This window comes from Cryptomeria japonica, chromosome 10 (assembly GCF_030272615.1).
Source record: "Cryptomeria japonica chromosome 10, Sugi_1.0, whole genome shotgun sequence".
NCBI lineage: Eukaryota > Viridiplantae > Streptophyta > Pinopsida > Cupressales > Cupressaceae > Cryptomeria > Cryptomeria japonica.
In genome coordinates this window covers 351,894,555-351,911,585 of record NC_081414.1, presented here as the reverse complement: position 1 = coordinate 351,911,585, position 17,031 = coordinate 351,894,555, and the positions used below count along the sequence as shown (strand labels likewise).

The 17,031-nt window shown below is 33.5% G+C and overlaps 1 protein-coding gene across 1 annotated transcript; it reads right to left on the bottom strand.

Moving 5' to 3' along the window:
- Positions 1 to 8,068: 8,068 nt before the first annotated feature.
- Positions 8,069 to 8,797, bottom strand: LOC131051690 (histone H3.2). The gene has a single exon (XM_057986290.2). It carries the CDS (start codon positions 8,727 to 8,729, stop codon positions 8,319 to 8,321), a length of 411 nt encoding a protein of 136 aa, XP_057842273.1. The 5' UTR covers positions 8,730 to 8,797; the 3' UTR covers positions 8,069 to 8,318.
- Between the last annotated feature and the right edge of the window lie 8,234 nt (positions 8,798 to 17,031).

Here is a 17,031-nt window from a genome sequence, read left to right as displayed (position 1 = left end):
GTATAGATCATAAAGCATTTGGTGCAACTTCAATTCCATTGATGGTATTGAAAGTATTTGTACCACTTTTATCTTAGGAGAATGATCTTGTACATGTTTTTTTCTTAGGGGAAGTATGATCTTGTGCGTATTTTTCTTACAAGTAGTATGATTTTGTACGTATTCATTCATATTGTGAATTGGTCAAAATTTGTTGTAATTAGTCTTATTATAATCTTATTTTATCATTGTATTGGTTGAATTTTTATAATTAGAGACATATATTTTGTTTTTATCATATTATGAAGATTCTCTTATATATGCATAATTTAATTACAATTGTGGCTGATGTACATGTTTTATATCTTATTTGCCTTTGACTTGAAATTAATACTAACAAATGTTTGATCTAAATTTGTATTGTTAAGTTGTTTATGGTGCATGATAAATTGCATAATTTTAATATTATTAATCAATAATAATATCTATATAATTAAGAGTTGAGTAGAAAGATTGTGAGCACATGTTTATAAACAAGCATAAAAAATGATAAGATGGAAGTATTTTGTTCTAGAGTTTGATGAAGAGTATTTTCTAATAGATGATGTTCTAATTGTCAAAGTTTTTGTCAATCAAATTTAATTACATGATCTATGTATCTGCAAATTGTGAAATTGACTATGTTTCAACTTTTGATCAATCTTGTAAAACTGTGTATCTAATCTAGGCTACACCTAAAGCTTTGAATTTTTCTAAGAATTTAACTCTCTATTGCAATTTTGAACGTCCTATCAAATTTTCTCTTGAAAGTATTTGTCCCTGTTGTTTAAATTTGATGATGTCAAGAGACAACACTAGAATTCATTGTATGCTAGGTGCAAGAGGTGACTTGCACCCCTCCTATTGCCTTAGGGAAATTGTTGAGTCGATTTATTAATTTTGAACAAGTTCAAAGATACTTCAAGTAGTCACACAAGATGTATAATCTATCCTTATCGATGTAGTGATGATGCAATACTAAATAATTTTGTCATAAGATATATTTTCTCCACCCATGATGATGTCTAAAATAAATTTATAGATTTGTCCTTTTTACAACACCCTAACATGCAAGTTTGAAATTTTGACACTCAAGTCAACAAATAATGGCTAGTTGAAAAAAGTTATCTTGGACCCAAGATTAAATTTGATTTTTAAAGTTTAGGGGTCAAAACCTAAGTTGTGATTCTAAACCAAGTTCATATCCACGCCTACAAGTTTGAACCTTGGGATGTATGAAGCCAAGTGTAATTCCTATTTTATAAAGGCAATAGTTAGTAGCTAACTTTACACACACAAAAAGCATGCCAAGTATAAGGCATATGTGGCAAAGAGGCAAAGTGAATCCATAAAAGAGGAAAAAAGTACAAGGAATGCATTTTTTAACTTACATTCCGACCCCACTTTGACTTGGATGTGAACTGTTATGAATCATGCATGCCAAATTAAACAAGTAATCAATATTAAAGAAGTAAATAATAAACATTCATTAAAGATATGAAGATTTCAAGCATTCTCTTTCTAATGGACAAGCTCCATAACAATACATGAAAGCATAAAATTATATGAGTAGAATCTAATAGAAAACTAAAATAAGAATGAGTAACTACTTAATAATGTCAAAAAATACAAAAAAGTGTTGGTTGCTAAGGAGGCTAGCAGTATCGATGCTTGGATTTTTTCCCAACTCACCGATTCTATTGTTGTGCTTCCTCCCAAGAGAAAACATTGTCCACTTCTTTGTGTCAAACCCTCCCCTATGGTGGTTTGTGGCCAAGATGTATTTAGAAATGAAGACTTATATCCCAAGTCGCTAGCTCTATTGTTGCACTTCCTCCTAGGAGGAAATCTTGGCCACTTATTTATGTCAATTTCTCTCCTATGTTGGTTTGTGGTCAAGATGTGATGGAAAAAGAAGACTTCTAACAATGCAAGGGTCTAGTGTACAAATTCTCTAAAAGAAATATAAAGAAGTAAAAAGAGATCTAGTTTGAGGGAGTACACAAAAAAAAGTTGATATGGTTATGAAGGAGCCTACTTAACAAAATATGGTAAATGTGATTGTGAAGGGGCCTTCACAAGAATTGATAAATATGATTGTGATATAACCTAAAATGAATATGGTTATAAAGGAGTATACAAATAATACGATTGTGAAGGATCCTATAAAGAATATGGCTACAAAGGAGCTTGAAAAGAATATGGTTGCAAAGGAGTCCACATGATCAAACAAGTAAAGGCTATGAAGAATATATTGTGACCTTGATATAGCTATTGTAAACATAACCATCAAAAAATATGAATGCTATTATCTTCCTCCCTCCAATTGGTTACATATGAAGGATACAAGGAAATGGAAAGGGGAAAATGTAATCATAATAAACCTTAATAATCATGGAAATATTATGAACAGCATCACGTGACTAATAATAGCTAAAACAATCAAATGTAAACATGTATGTACATTATATGACAATATAGTACATAGTATGTGAGTACATGCAAGCGCATGAATAATGTTACCTAAGTTTAATTATATAGTTATAATGACATGTAGGTTAGTTATCATGTAGGATAAGGAGAATGGCCAAAAAAATTAGCAGCATTCAATTGGAAAATAATTTGAATTTCTAGATCTCACTATTTTGGTCAAAAGAATGAATTGGAAGGGAGGCCAATCGCCAAGATTTTACTAGAAGTCGGTCCAATGGTAGTTAGATTGCCTCCCTCATATTTATGAAGCATTTACATTGGATCATTTTTGTCATAATAAACTACATGTAAATAATGAGGAATCGCCTAGAATTTAAGAGACGTGTTTTAATTTATCATTATATTCACCAATACACCTTATATCCCCCATTTATGTGGCTTTAAACGGTTAATCTCTCAACCGATTGATGAAAAAATGTAAAATAGACACTATGAAAAGTGGGATGGGTTAAATTTAAATTTCAACAGAACTTCTAGTAGAAACCTGGGACCCTCAAGTGTTGGGTGTTTTCTAAGAGTCCATCAAGACAACACCCTAGCATTGGAGTCCATAAAAAAAAATCAAATTTGGTCACAATATACCCTAGCATTGGTCAATTTATACAAATCCTTGGGATCTAAGAAGCTCCATTTGGAGAGAGATGCACTAATCATCATCAACGTCATTCAATGTCAAGACACCCCCAATCGAAAGTTAAAGAAGTTCATCCCATGAATATGGGAAAGCATAGAACAGTTGGAGGATTTCAAGCTAACCCAGATTCATCGAGAGGGTAACACCGAGGTGGACAAGTTATCCTAAGTGGTAAGTGTAATAATTATTCAGCACAAAAGAATAGTTTTGGTAGATATAGATATGACCTCAATAGCACCAAACAGCTTCAATCACACATATTAAACACTTGGAGTTGACTAACATTCTCTAAGCTTAATATGTTGCTTGGTGTGTGGTTTAAGGCTAGCCCAATAGCACTTCGAGGAACAATGGGGGGAGGATGATGGCAATTAAGAGGTAGGCTAGCAGAATTAAATGGCCAAGGTGGATAGTGGCAAGAAGCATTTATCTTGCCATGTCAAAGAAGAATTGATAATACAAAAATGGAGACTATCATTTGTATTGACTCTAAGAAAAGGCAGATGGCATTCAAATGCAAAGTAATAGACCACCACCTGAAGAAGATCCTTAACATTGTAGAAGTGGAGACACTAGAAGCAATGGAGGCGATTCTAGGGGCAGACTATATTTGGACATAGCGGTCGTGGGTTTCAATCTGCGCCTAACAAACTGAGGCAACCAAGCACATCACCTTCTTAAAGTATATCACGAGGTGGTAGATCAATACATACATTGTGGGGTTGATGCATTCTATTGGCTCCATATATGACTCTATGACCAACCTTGTTTGTCCTATCCTCAATGCAAAATGTCCCCACCAAAAAAGAAAAAGCTGACACTAAGGAAGATGAATAGCAGATGGGTCATCATTGTCAAGAGGCAAAAAAAAAATTAATTTTGTAAAATGTATTTTGGATTTGGCCTATTTAGTGCCAAATTAATCAATCAAAAAAAACCACTCTATATGAGGAATAAATTTAGCAATACCAATATATTTATCAAAATTTAGCAATACCAATATATTTATCAAAATTTAGCAATACCAATATATTTATCAAAATTTAGCAATACCAATATATTTATCAAAATTTAGCAATACCAGTATAAATCCACCCTACTATTAGGATAATAATCACCACCCATATTTTGGATCATGGTCCTAATCACCTAACATTTATATCCATCATTTATATAATCTAAAAGTTTCACCTAAATTTGAGCTCATATATAAGTAAAAATATCAAATGGTTCTTTTACTTATGCTCTTACAATTGATTATTTAATCTGTATAACCTTTCTTTAATTATTTTATGCCCAATGCCTACCTCCTACCTAGAATTCTAATTTTAGTAATTCAATCTAATATATGAACTTTGTAAACTCATGGATATTCCATCAATTATCAATATTCAATGGTGGTCATCTCTTGAAAGATCGAGCTTAGATTTATCTTAAAGATTATTGATACTTTCACCAACACACCAAGCTTGTAGTCAATAGTTATAGACAAACAAATCACATGCATTGGTGATTCAAGGATAGACAAGTGGAATTCTTTGTTGTACTATGAATCTATGATTGCCCCTATTGATTTGTCTATTAAGTTTCATCATTAGAGATTGCATTGAGAAGTGATACATCTAGGTGAATACAATGGAAAATGAGTGGAAAGATAAAAAACTAAATACAAAAAATATAAACCTTGCCTTACTCCCCAATGCTCCTTAGATTAAACTTGAAGAGGAGTATGACTAAGGTTGAGAGATCTTATAATATATGTGCTCAATATGACTTGAGATCCACCAACATGCTCTAGATAGAATTGATGAATGGTAGAAGCATGCAAGTTAACTTGAGATCCACCAACATGACCTTGGGAAATTAGAGTTATTGATTGAAATGGCTTGGATGAGGGTTTGATTCACAAGTGTGAGTATGTTTTAATCAATGACTTAGGTTTCACTTGAACATCAAGGGATAGGAATGGTTGAGAGGTTACAATTGATGAGAGGATGTCATGTGTCATCATTAGATTAATGTACTTAATAATGGGGATCAAGGAGAAATGAAGGGTTCTCATTGATTTGACCAAATCTAAGGGAGAGTGAGTCATGTCACATGGATAACAAGGAAACATAAGGAAAAGTGAATGGATACATTAACTCCTCACATGTGTGACACAACACATGGACAAAAGAGACCTAACAAGTGTCATCTCACATGTGTGGAAGCCTAGGGATATATGGAGACTATATGACTCCTCACACATGTGGGGGTCACTTGTGCCAAATGGATGGCTAGGATTGTCTATAAATAATGAATGGCTACTATTTTATTACATCATGTTAAGGGTAAATGAGATTTAGGTGAATGATTAAATTTATCACTTAAACATGTGCAAGAGATCAACAAGCAAGGAATACATACATATATATATATACATACACATATATATATATACACATATATATATGTATATATATATATATATATATATATATATATATATAATTTTATTATTCCTTTTGTTGATCTTGTTTGTTTAATTTCATTAATAGAGATGATACTAAAATTTTGGAGTCTTTGACAATGAACTTAACAACATTTTATAGTTTTCAACTTATGAGAGATGTTGAGCGATACCAAGTTTTGTGGGAGTGGAAAGGGTGCACATCAAAATGTAGAAATATGATGTCAAATTGACATGTGTAGTATAGCAAATTCAACTATAATATTAATATTGATTTCATTAATTGAAGAACAAGAGAATTTATTCTCAAAGAATATTGAACTCAAGTAGATGAAAATGAGAAATATGATGTTACTTTAGAAAATTATCAATATAAAAATAATGAAGAATTTAATAAATTAACCAATAATATTTATTAGAAGAATAATATCCTAAACAAGGGGAATGAGTGGGACCTATTAATATTTTTTTAATTGGATTGGGTTCAATATACCCTCTAGTAGAGAACAAAAATAAATGTATTTGCAACAAGATATTGTAGCTAAAAGTTAATGTCATTGTTAATTTTTTTGCACTACTTTCATTGATATAGCAACATTAGGTGAAAATGTGGCCAATTTTTTTAATTGATGAAATCCATTTTATAAAATATATTAAAAAAAACTAAGCAATCCAATAAAAGACTGCAAAGAAAAGATAGAAATACTGAACCAAAGATTACATTGTTGTGAAACTAACACAAATCTAACAAATACAAAATTAAATACAAAAGTTACACAAACTAAACAACAAATACAAAGCTTATAATTTCAAAGTCAAGGATTACAAACAAACTTACAACATAAGTTTGCACATCAATAGCTAAACACAACAAAAGAAAAAAGCTTAAAACTCCAATCAGCTGAAACAAATATAAAAAACCTAAACAACAGTTTGAAAAACTTAAACACTTACCCTATGTTCTCATGCAACTGCTTAACTATATTTTCTGCTTTAAGCAATTAAGTATTCCCATGCAACTGCTTAACTATATTTTCTACTTTAAGCAATTAAGTATTCCCATGCAACTTTAAAAATTGTATCTTTCCCTATTTTGGTGGAGCAGCTATTGTTTACAAATTAAAAATAAACCACAGAAAAAAAAGGGGGGGCTAGAAATAAGCAATGACTGCTTATTAACAAAAATGGCATGGCTCCAATTGTTTTCAAATTTTTAAGTGCACAAAATAGCATTAATACTATTAATACAAAGTTAAGGTGGATTTGTTTGAATATAAGCAACAAAGATAAATATTGGTGGAGTCCCATGGAGGGGGCTTGGGCTTCTATTTTTATGGAATAAGTGGCCCCATGGAAAAAAATAAAATTGCTACAAAATTGTTTGGAATCTTTTCCACAAAAATGGGAGCTCCTAAAATTTAGGCATGCATATTTTAAGCAAGTAAAAATGGGGTGGGACTAGAAATTGCCCTACTAGCTTAGGAATATTATTTGTCATTTGTCAAAGATCTAAAAACTTAGATTCCTCTCAATAGAAAAGTCCCACCAAAACTAAATTTTAGAGCTTAAATTTTTAAGCAAACCTGCATACTAAATTCATAGGATCACTAGGTTCCAATAAATTCCAAAACTTAAACTTTTAAGCAGATTTGCATACTAAATTCATGGGACCACCAAATTTAAAATACTCCTAAAAATCCTCAACAACACCCTCTAAAATTTGTTAGGAAGCTCCTCTTCATGGAACCCCAACTCTAAGCTAAGCAACCACATGGGAACATGCCCTTAACTTCTTCCAATTGTAAATGTTTTTTCTTCAACTAAACAGATAAAGAAACAAACTATAACATAATATAGCAATAAAATTACAGCATTTCATGTTTTTTTTAAATGCAAAATGCAACTAGAAACATAGCTAACATCTACTTTCCAACCACATTCTTATAGAACCCTAAACCCCAAAAAAAGACTTTCCTACACAAAAGATGTGCCACTTATTCAAATGGTAAACATTGAATCCATAACAACAAACCAAGTAAATTGAAAGTAATATTCTGAAAAATAAATATTTAAAATGGAGAGGATACAACTCTTAAAATAAAAGGAATTTTAAAAAATTCTTCAACAATAACTAAAATAGCATTTTTGAAAAATAATCTCATTAAATTATAGAGAAGAATGACTACAAATTTAAACAAACTTTGGAGAAAGTTGATTAGAAGAATCAATACAAACGAATTGTAAACCGAATCGTTCTTGCCTGTTACTCTATAATCAGAAGCAAATGATAACACATGAAATTCACTTGCAGATACAACATAGCTGAACAGATTGGTTTGAGCACGTCCTTTCAACATCATGGTGATAAGTCAAACGAAGAAGAGAATTTCAGGAAAGGCGTAGTCAATATGCAAAGGAGAGTGCAGTTTAATCGCATAATATCATATCAAAAATGAATTTTAATGCCCTGAAACTGACTCAAATACAACTTAATTTCCAAGTAACAGAACAATGACATCCAATGTACAGAGAAATCACATAACATTCATTTTTACGCTTAACAAAACTGTACAATTCCATGTAAAACTGTACAATTCCATTCCCCTAACATCTAATGCATAAAGAAGAAACCCTAAGTAAGCGACAAGAAAGGCAACCAAAAAAACCAGGCGAATGGTGGTGTAAAAATACACCGTTAAATAAATGAAAAGCATAAGAAATCTAAGCCCTCTCGCCACGGATGCGGCGAGCGAGCTGAATATCCTTAGGCATAATGGTGACTCTCTTGGCGTGGATGGCGCACAAGTTAGTATCCTCAAAAAGCCCTACAAGATAGGCCTCTGCTGCCTCTTGCAATGCCGAAACGGCAGAGCTCTGGAAGCGCAGATCCGTCTTAAAGTCCTGTGCAATCTCTCTAACAAGCCTCTGGAAAGGCAGCTTCCTTATAAGCAGCTCTGTGCTCTTCTGGTATTTACGGATCTCCCGAAGAGCAACTGTTCCGGGCCTGAAGCGATGAGGCTTCTTCACTCCACCAGTAGCAGGGGCGCTCTTTCTGGCCGCCTTCGTTGCAAGCTGCTTGCGAGGGGCCTTCCCTCCAGTCGATTTCCTTGCTGTCTGCTTTGTGCGGGCCATTTGATTCAAATTTAGCACAGCAAAATCCTACTCAACAAGTGCAGCAAAAACAGTAATTGAATGCTTTGATAATGTAGGGCCACTTAATATAAATAAACGCATAACTCAAATCTCCCCGTTTTTGCCTCGAATTTGTGGGAAGGAGGGAAGAAATCTCCACCGTCGGATCTTCAGCTGCCATCGACGGTGCAAAAACTTTTGCTGCTTGATCCGGGGCAATCCTTTTGCAGTTTTCTTTTTTCATAAGCTTTGGGTTAATATCTAGCAGTGGAACATAATATAGGTAGGTTAACCCTTAACATTCCCATTATAAAATTATTCTATAGGAAAAATAAACACTTTCCCTATCTAATCTCTTACAATTAGGGATGTAAATATATTTTATTTTTTATTTTTTATTTTTTCCTTCTTGAAAGATTCAAACTTGTCATTATTTAGGTGATTACTATAAGGTTTTGTCGTTACATCAAACATCTTTTGACAACAAAATGAACACATATTTATGAGTAAATAAATTATATTTAAACATGAAAGTGTTTAGAAAATTGAGCAATGAAAATTGAACAAGAGATGTATTTTTTTATTAGATATTGGTTATAACTTTTGATTTGTAGATGGATTATAAATTTACAATTTTGAATAATGGGTTATCTTCTACACATCTAGCCCTTAAAGTGAGTTACATATACTTTCCTTTGTCTCAAGTTTTGTAATCTTTTGAATAAACTCAAATGACAATATGAAGATAAGAATATGGCCTTAAACTTTGACACTATTTTACTCCAACTTATAATTTTCTCTTTCCCTTTTCTTTGTCTTTCAATCCATACATAGTCCCACCATAAGTCTACATGACCTTTAAACCTTGTACGAGCAAAATTTACTTTGTTGGATTATTTTGTAGGTTCATGTAGTGTTGTAAATTATATCCTTATACAATTTCATACTCACGTGGGCCTCACTTTGGTATTTATGCCCTCTATGCCTTGATTTTGCTCACACCGGTGCCAAATTTGTGATCTTTTATCTTTGCTTTGACTCCTAGACCTTGTTTTAGCTCGGATGGACTGAACTAGGGTGCCTAGCACCCTTGTCCTCATGGAATAGGGCGTTAGGCACCATAGTCCAAGCCAAAGAGGCCCAACTTTAAATCCTCTGATAGTCAGAAAAAAGTTGAGTGTGAAATGATTTTTGATGTTGCCCTTCTTCGTAATTTTCAACATGTTTCATGAGGATAGGTATAAAATAAACTGAAAATCCCCTCATTTGAAATGTCACATCAATGAAATTCACTTCACGTTTAGCATTCAAGTGAGCAAGTGAACAAACATCATTAAGGTAGTGAAGGATAGGTCAAGTATTCAGATTTTCAAGCATTCAAGATGGCATCCATGATCAAATCCTTATGAAGACATCCTTGAGTTCCCACGTGAAAACATCATTTTTTTATGAAGACTTCAACGCAGAGGAGATTCATAAAGAAGGTATAGCATTTCAATTGAGCATTTTATTTCCAGATCTAGCCTCTGCCCCATAAAGGTAAGCTCTTTTTTTCATTACATTCATCATAGGATTAATTCAAAACCTATTTTGACCTAGGAAACCCCTAACAATCCAAAAAAAATTGAGCTAAGAAATGCGGATCTAGAAAGTGCAGACTAAGACAAACATAACCAAAATTTGAAGAAGTAGAAAAGCCTAGACACTAGGGCTTAGCCCCATCGTCCGACATTTTTTCAATAGAATTTAAGGAGACTATTTTGAGCAACATCCTAATCTTGAATCTGTTTTTGATATCTGCATCTAACACTTTGAGGACTAAGCCAACTATCCAACATTTTCAAGCTCAAATTGCAAACACAGATTCCTCTCTAACTCTCATTTCCAAATTTGTACTTAGGGTTTACGTAACTATTCTAAAGCTCTATATTTATACTGATTACTATCAATTTTGCATAATTAGCCCTAATTATTGCACTCAATCATTCTATCTTGTCCAATTACAACAATTCAACAAAAAGATGAGTAAAGTTCAATAGTTTGTTTAGCTCTTTCTAATAGGTCTGAAGTTGGGCCTATTGGATTTTATTCGCCTTAATGTGATGTTGTCATGAATGAGTTTGATTCCTAGTTTTCATGTTTAGACTAGTGATCTTCATTTTCACACCTTTACATTTTGGGGGGCCTGAGAAGTGCATTGCATTATTTTGTATTCATATGCTCAAATTTGATTTTTATTGCATATTATTTTTAGATTTAGAAGCACTAATTGTTCAAAACTATCATTTGTATAGTGCATTTTTCCTAACTAAGTGGCTAATTGATCATTCTATTGGGAAATTGTATTGTTCAGTCATTTTTTTTGTTTGCATTATCAATTGTTTAGGAGGCAGAGTGAGTCCAAATCTAGTTCATTAGCTTTTCTCTCTCTGTGTATGAGTTTCATTACTCTTTTTCTTGAATATGATATCCCTTTGAGAACAAGTTATAGACTTATGGCTTCCCAAAGTTTAAATACTAAGAGTAATGAGCCTGAATTGACTAACATATTCTCCAAGAACTTGGGTGCATCCTCTATTCCTACACAAGACATGTCTGACATTATTGAGAATCGTTCCCTTCATGCTTCTCATGATGAGGATAACTCTTCAACTCGATTAACTATTGAACAATTGGGGAAGCTTGAAAAGCAATTGTAAGATCTTCGGCAATTTATAAGTCAAGAATACTTGGGTGGAGAGGCACTCTTCTTGATTGAGAGTTTAAGGATGTAAGGAAGTCAAGTAGCGGAACAACTTCCTACACTAACCTTGAGAGGAGGGTAATGCAAAAACTTTTATAGATCATCACAATAGTTGAAGAAAACGGAAATAGATATAATAACATTCAACCCATAACATAGTGATTTACGTGGGGAAAACCCTTTCAGGAGAAAAAACCCACACTCCAAAAGTCGCCCAATATATTATTCAGCAACAAAAAACAAATTACAATATACTTGCAAAGCAAGCTCTTCGCAGGTGTACCACTAATCAGAGACCCAGAGGTAACTCGACAGCCATGAGACTCTTACACACAACCTCTTTCTCACTCACTTCATATATAGGAGATACAATACAAGAAATCGTCAAATGATATTACAAAACCATGGGCTAAAACCACCCAATAATGTGTAGACGACCTTATCTCCCTTCTAGATGCCCTATGACATGTGTCCCTCCCTTTTACAACTCATTTATGTGTCTGATATATTTTATATTTCCTATTTCAAGAGTACAAACTTCCACAGGCCATAACTTGAGAACCGCGTGTCCTATTGACAAACCGTTTGAAGCGCGTGAAGTGCTCAATTGCCTTGTAAACTACTACGTTGTTTACACCCACTTTTTAGGGCATTTCGGGGCCTCTAAAGTTCTCAAAATCAAATTTAAACCTTTCATTGGACCCCTCCAAAATGGAATATTTAATATCTTCAAAACTAGTTGTGATCTTGCAACGTAACTTTACCAGAATGCTTATCTAGCCAACCAGAAGCTTCAGGGAGAATTTCGCACCATTTTGTGCCCAAATTAAAACTTACTATAAATAGTAACCTTACATAAATGCAAGGTTGAGACACCATTTTCCCAACAAAGAAGAATGATTCAAAGTGGTGGACATGGTGCAAATGTGTTGTGTAGCATAGCCTGTGTTGTGGATGATAATAATATTATGACAATGAAAAGTTTGGCCAAAGTACTTGATCATTTGAACCCTACAAATCAACGTGAATCTTCCCTTCCTACATCTTTGCCTAATCTACCTACATATACATCTTCCATCATGGCTACCTCTACACGAAATGGTAATCCTACACATGTTAGTAATTTGGGGAGAGGAATCCTATCAATCGATACTCTACATACCTCATTTTGTTAGCCTTCCTTTCGTGTCCCAACCATTCCTTTGCCCACGTATCATAATGTTTCGCTTACCTGTCATTATGCTACACCTCCATCACTATCTAGTATGTCCCACTCCAATTCATCCGCTAAAGCCACTATCAACCATTTTCTCTAAAATGTTTCATCTTTGCTACAACAATTGGATTCTATAACCCAATCCAAATTCAATCTTCCTACATGTGATACTCTTAGCCCAATTTTTGATGACATCAATCATACTATTATCCCACAACATATTGAGGTTCCTCATTTGGAGAAATACAATGGAAAAAATGACCCCCAAACTCATATAAAAACAATTTGGACTTTGTGTATTGACTTCTCGCATGACCGTGAACTCATGGAAAAACTATTCAATACATTAAGAGAAAAAGTTTTGCAATGGTTTCACTCTTTGCATCCTCGTTCAATTAATTATTTTTGAAAATTTTATAGTGCATTTGTGCAACATTTTGAAAAGAATATTGATTATAAAATTAATTTGACTTATTTGATGCATTGTAAAAAAAGGAGTTAAGGAAAAAGTGATTGATTTCATTAGCAAATATAAACATTTGCATTCACAAACAAAACCTACTGAGAGAAAACGGGCATGTACATGTACAAGGTACAAGAGATACGATCACAATAAAGTGTTGATTAAAAGCAAAACCTACATTCAAGCCAACCAAAATTAATGCAACCTTGAAGAATGAGCACCTGCCAAATCTTTGAGCCCACAATAAGATAAAAAATTTTTTATAAAAATTGCACTATAAACAAAGTACTTGTCGTAGCGTCCTAAAACTACAACTTTGTACAATTTTGACCGCATCGGGTCCCTACCTTAGTGTTTATGCCCCTAGGCCTGATTGGGGCCTAATTTTTCTCATATCACTCAGGAATGTCTACATTTTGACCTTTTGCATCAGCTAGGAACCTTGTCCTAGCCCCAAAATGGGGTAGGACTAGGACGCCATGCTCTGGTCCTCCCTATTTTGGGCCCCTTTCAGAACCTCTTCCCTATTTCGAAAATGAATAGGATTCCTAGCTCTGTGTCAGCTCATGTCGAGAAATTAGCAAGTTTTTAAATGAGAAGGTATAAAAGGAGGCTTTCCCCTCTCATTTTGACATCCTGTCAACAAGCATACACACATGAGATCAAGCACTCAAGAAATCAGTCTTCCTTCAAGCATTGGAGAAACAACAAAGTCAAGATTCAAGCATTGAAGTGGACATTTACATCCTATTTTATCAAAGACTCCATGAAACCCTAATCTTGTGTGAAGACAAACAAAACTTCACAAGGAGGTATATCATTTTGTTTTCAGTCATTATTTAACATCTCCCTCAAAAAGAGAATCTTCATTTACAACAATTCAATTATCTTTTATCTCATGGATAATTCCAATACTGGGGTTTGACTTAGGCAAGCCCCTATTCCCAACCTATTTCCCTTTCTTTCGATAGGTAGGAAACAGGTACGGAGCCGTGACCTTCAAAATTGGCATTATTTGCAGAGATGAATCAACCCCTTTTGGCATGCAAAATTTTTGGAGGACCAGAGTGACGGGCATTCTAGTCCCGACATTTTTGGATTTTTTTCAAGGATCAGATCCAAATCGACATAGAATTCTCAGATCCAGGTGTGTGTCTCAGTCCCGCATCTATAGCTCACTGTTTCCGCATATTACCTTCATTTTCAACATTTTTTCCCTAATTTCAACAATTCAACTCACAAAAGAGGGTAAACAAATTCACACCCCTTGAATCTAATTAGTATTCAATCCTTATTATTACCGAATCTATTGGATTCACCCCTCTTTTGAATGTAATGGTAAATTAGTGGTTTTCATACATCTAATGGTGGAAACCCTAATATTTTTCACCATCACATTTTGGTGAACTCGACTTCTTACATTTTTACTTCTAATTTATGTTTTTAGATTTGAGTGTTTATGCAATTTGAAATTCAAATTTTCATTAACAAGTTTGATTTCAAAGTAATTTTTGTAAATTAAAAGGTTAATTTCAAAACCCCTAATTTTTAAATTTAAGATTGAGCTTGTGGATTGTCTAAATTTTGCATTGATTATTTCAAATCTAATTGTTAATGTAAAATTGAAATTCAAAATTGCAATCTTAGATCCAATTTCAAATTAATTTTAAAAATTCAAGAGGTTATTTTCACAAAACCTTAATCTTTAAATATAAAATTTACAGTCTATTGCATGCTCGTTATGAATTTATCTCTTCAAAATCACAAATCAATTTGCTTAATTATTTGAAGAATCATTTTTACAAAAAAATTGCATTGTTTAATTCAACATTCAACATTCGAATTTCAAATTTCCCTCCCTTAGTGCATGAGTTTTACTACTATTAGTCCAACCTATAATATCCTCGTGAGAAGAAGTTGTAGAATTAAGGTTTCCCAAGGTTTCATTATTGAGGAGACAAATCCTAATTTGGATAACTTGTTCCACAAGGATGTTGGTGGTTCTTCCAATCCTATAAATGACCTCGTTTATCCTCGTTCTTTTCTTAATACTCATGGTGTTGATGAATCACTAACTATGGTGTTCGTTGACCAATTGGCGAAGACTGACAATCAATTTGAAAATCTTCAACAATGGGTGAGTCAACAATACCTAGAAAGTGAAGCTCTACCATTGATTGAAGGATTAAAAAGAATGGTTCAAAGTGATAAACTTGGTGTTGATGTGTTTCACGGTATTGCTCATATTTTTTATACTAATATTATGCCTATGAAGAGTTGTGTTGAAGTCCTTGGTTATACACAACCTCCTAGTCAAGTTAATCATTCCATTCCTATGACTACTCCTATGGCTAGTGTTCCCACCTTTACATCCAACATCATGGCTACCTCTACATAAAATATCATACCTACAAATGTTAGTCGAGGTGGAAACTCCTCTAATCATAATTCCTTCATCCCTCCTCCCACGAGTCTTCCATTTGTTATCCAATCATCTCCCATATCTACCTATCATAATGTTCCAATACTCCTCCTTCTCAATCTAACATGTCCAATTTTGATCCTTCCAATGAAGCTGCCATCAATAATTTAGCTCAAATAGTGTCTTCCTTACAAAAACAAATAGCTTCCATGAATCAATCTAAGTACAATGTGCCTACATTTGATGTAGCGGGCCCATTATCTAATGAAATTATTCGTGTTGTCCCTCCTAAACATGTGGAAGTCCCACAATTGGAGCTTTATAATGGAAAAGGTGATAAAATATTTTAAACTTTGTGTAGCGACTTTTCTCATGATCAAAGACTTTTGGCTAAATTATTTACTATAACACTAAGGGATAAAGCTTTGCAATGGTATTGTTCTTTGCTTCCTTGTTCTATTACTTCTTTTCAACAATTGGCTAATGCTTATATTCAATAATTTCACAATAATTTTGGTCCTAAGGTTACTTTGACTGATTTGATGCATTGTAAGCAAGGTGTTAAAGAAAAAGTGACTAGTTTTATTGGTAGATGTAAACATTTATGTAGACACCTAAAAATGTCTCATTAATCATGTACTAATTATTCATCTAATTGATTGAAAAATACTCTAATTATTTAATTAAATTAATTAATCTTATTCTTCTAAATTCACATTTCTTCATCATCTTACTAATTATTCAATCTATATTCTATCCTAATCAATTAATCATTTAACTCTTTTCTAATATTAATTAAATATTAATTATTTAATTAATTGTGATTTAAATCCTTTAATTGAATAAAAAAAAAATTTAAATAAAAGGGGTAAAAACTTTATTGAAATTCATAAAGAAACATAAGAACAACAGGACCAAGGTAACAAAAAGCATTAGATACAAACACAGAGATCAAGCAAAATAATCCTTCACCACAACCATCTATATCATTGGCAGGAATTCTCTCCATCTCATATCAAAGCTCCAAGGGAACCAACTCCCACTCCTCAAATTGTCCACCATCTAACCGCTCAAAAGCTCATTTTACCAGGCAATCTGTAGCCCTATTCCACTCCCTCGGGATATGAACAAAAGTCACTGAATCCATCATAGAACTAACTTGCAAAATTTGTTGCACCACTAAAGCCAGCTGCCAACTGACCCCCTTTGCTTTCCCTTTCATAAGAAAATCATTAGAACCTGGGAATCAAACTCACAAATAATCCTCCTCCACCCCATCACATATGCCTTCTCAAAAGCTTGAAGAATAGCCAAACCTTCCATGAGATTTATAGTCCACACCCCTTCGTAAAATGAAAAAAAGAACATCATCAACCCTGAAGAATCTTTGTCATTCCCCCTAGTACCAGCAGGGTCAGGATTACCCCAAGAGGAGCCATCTGTATTAACCTTTAGCAC

Excerpts from the sequence above, each read along its gene's own strand:
- LOC131051690 (XM_057986290.2), bottom strand. The coding sequence starts at position 8,729 with ATGGCCCGCACAAAGCAGACAGCAAGGAAATCGACTGGAGGGAAGGCC.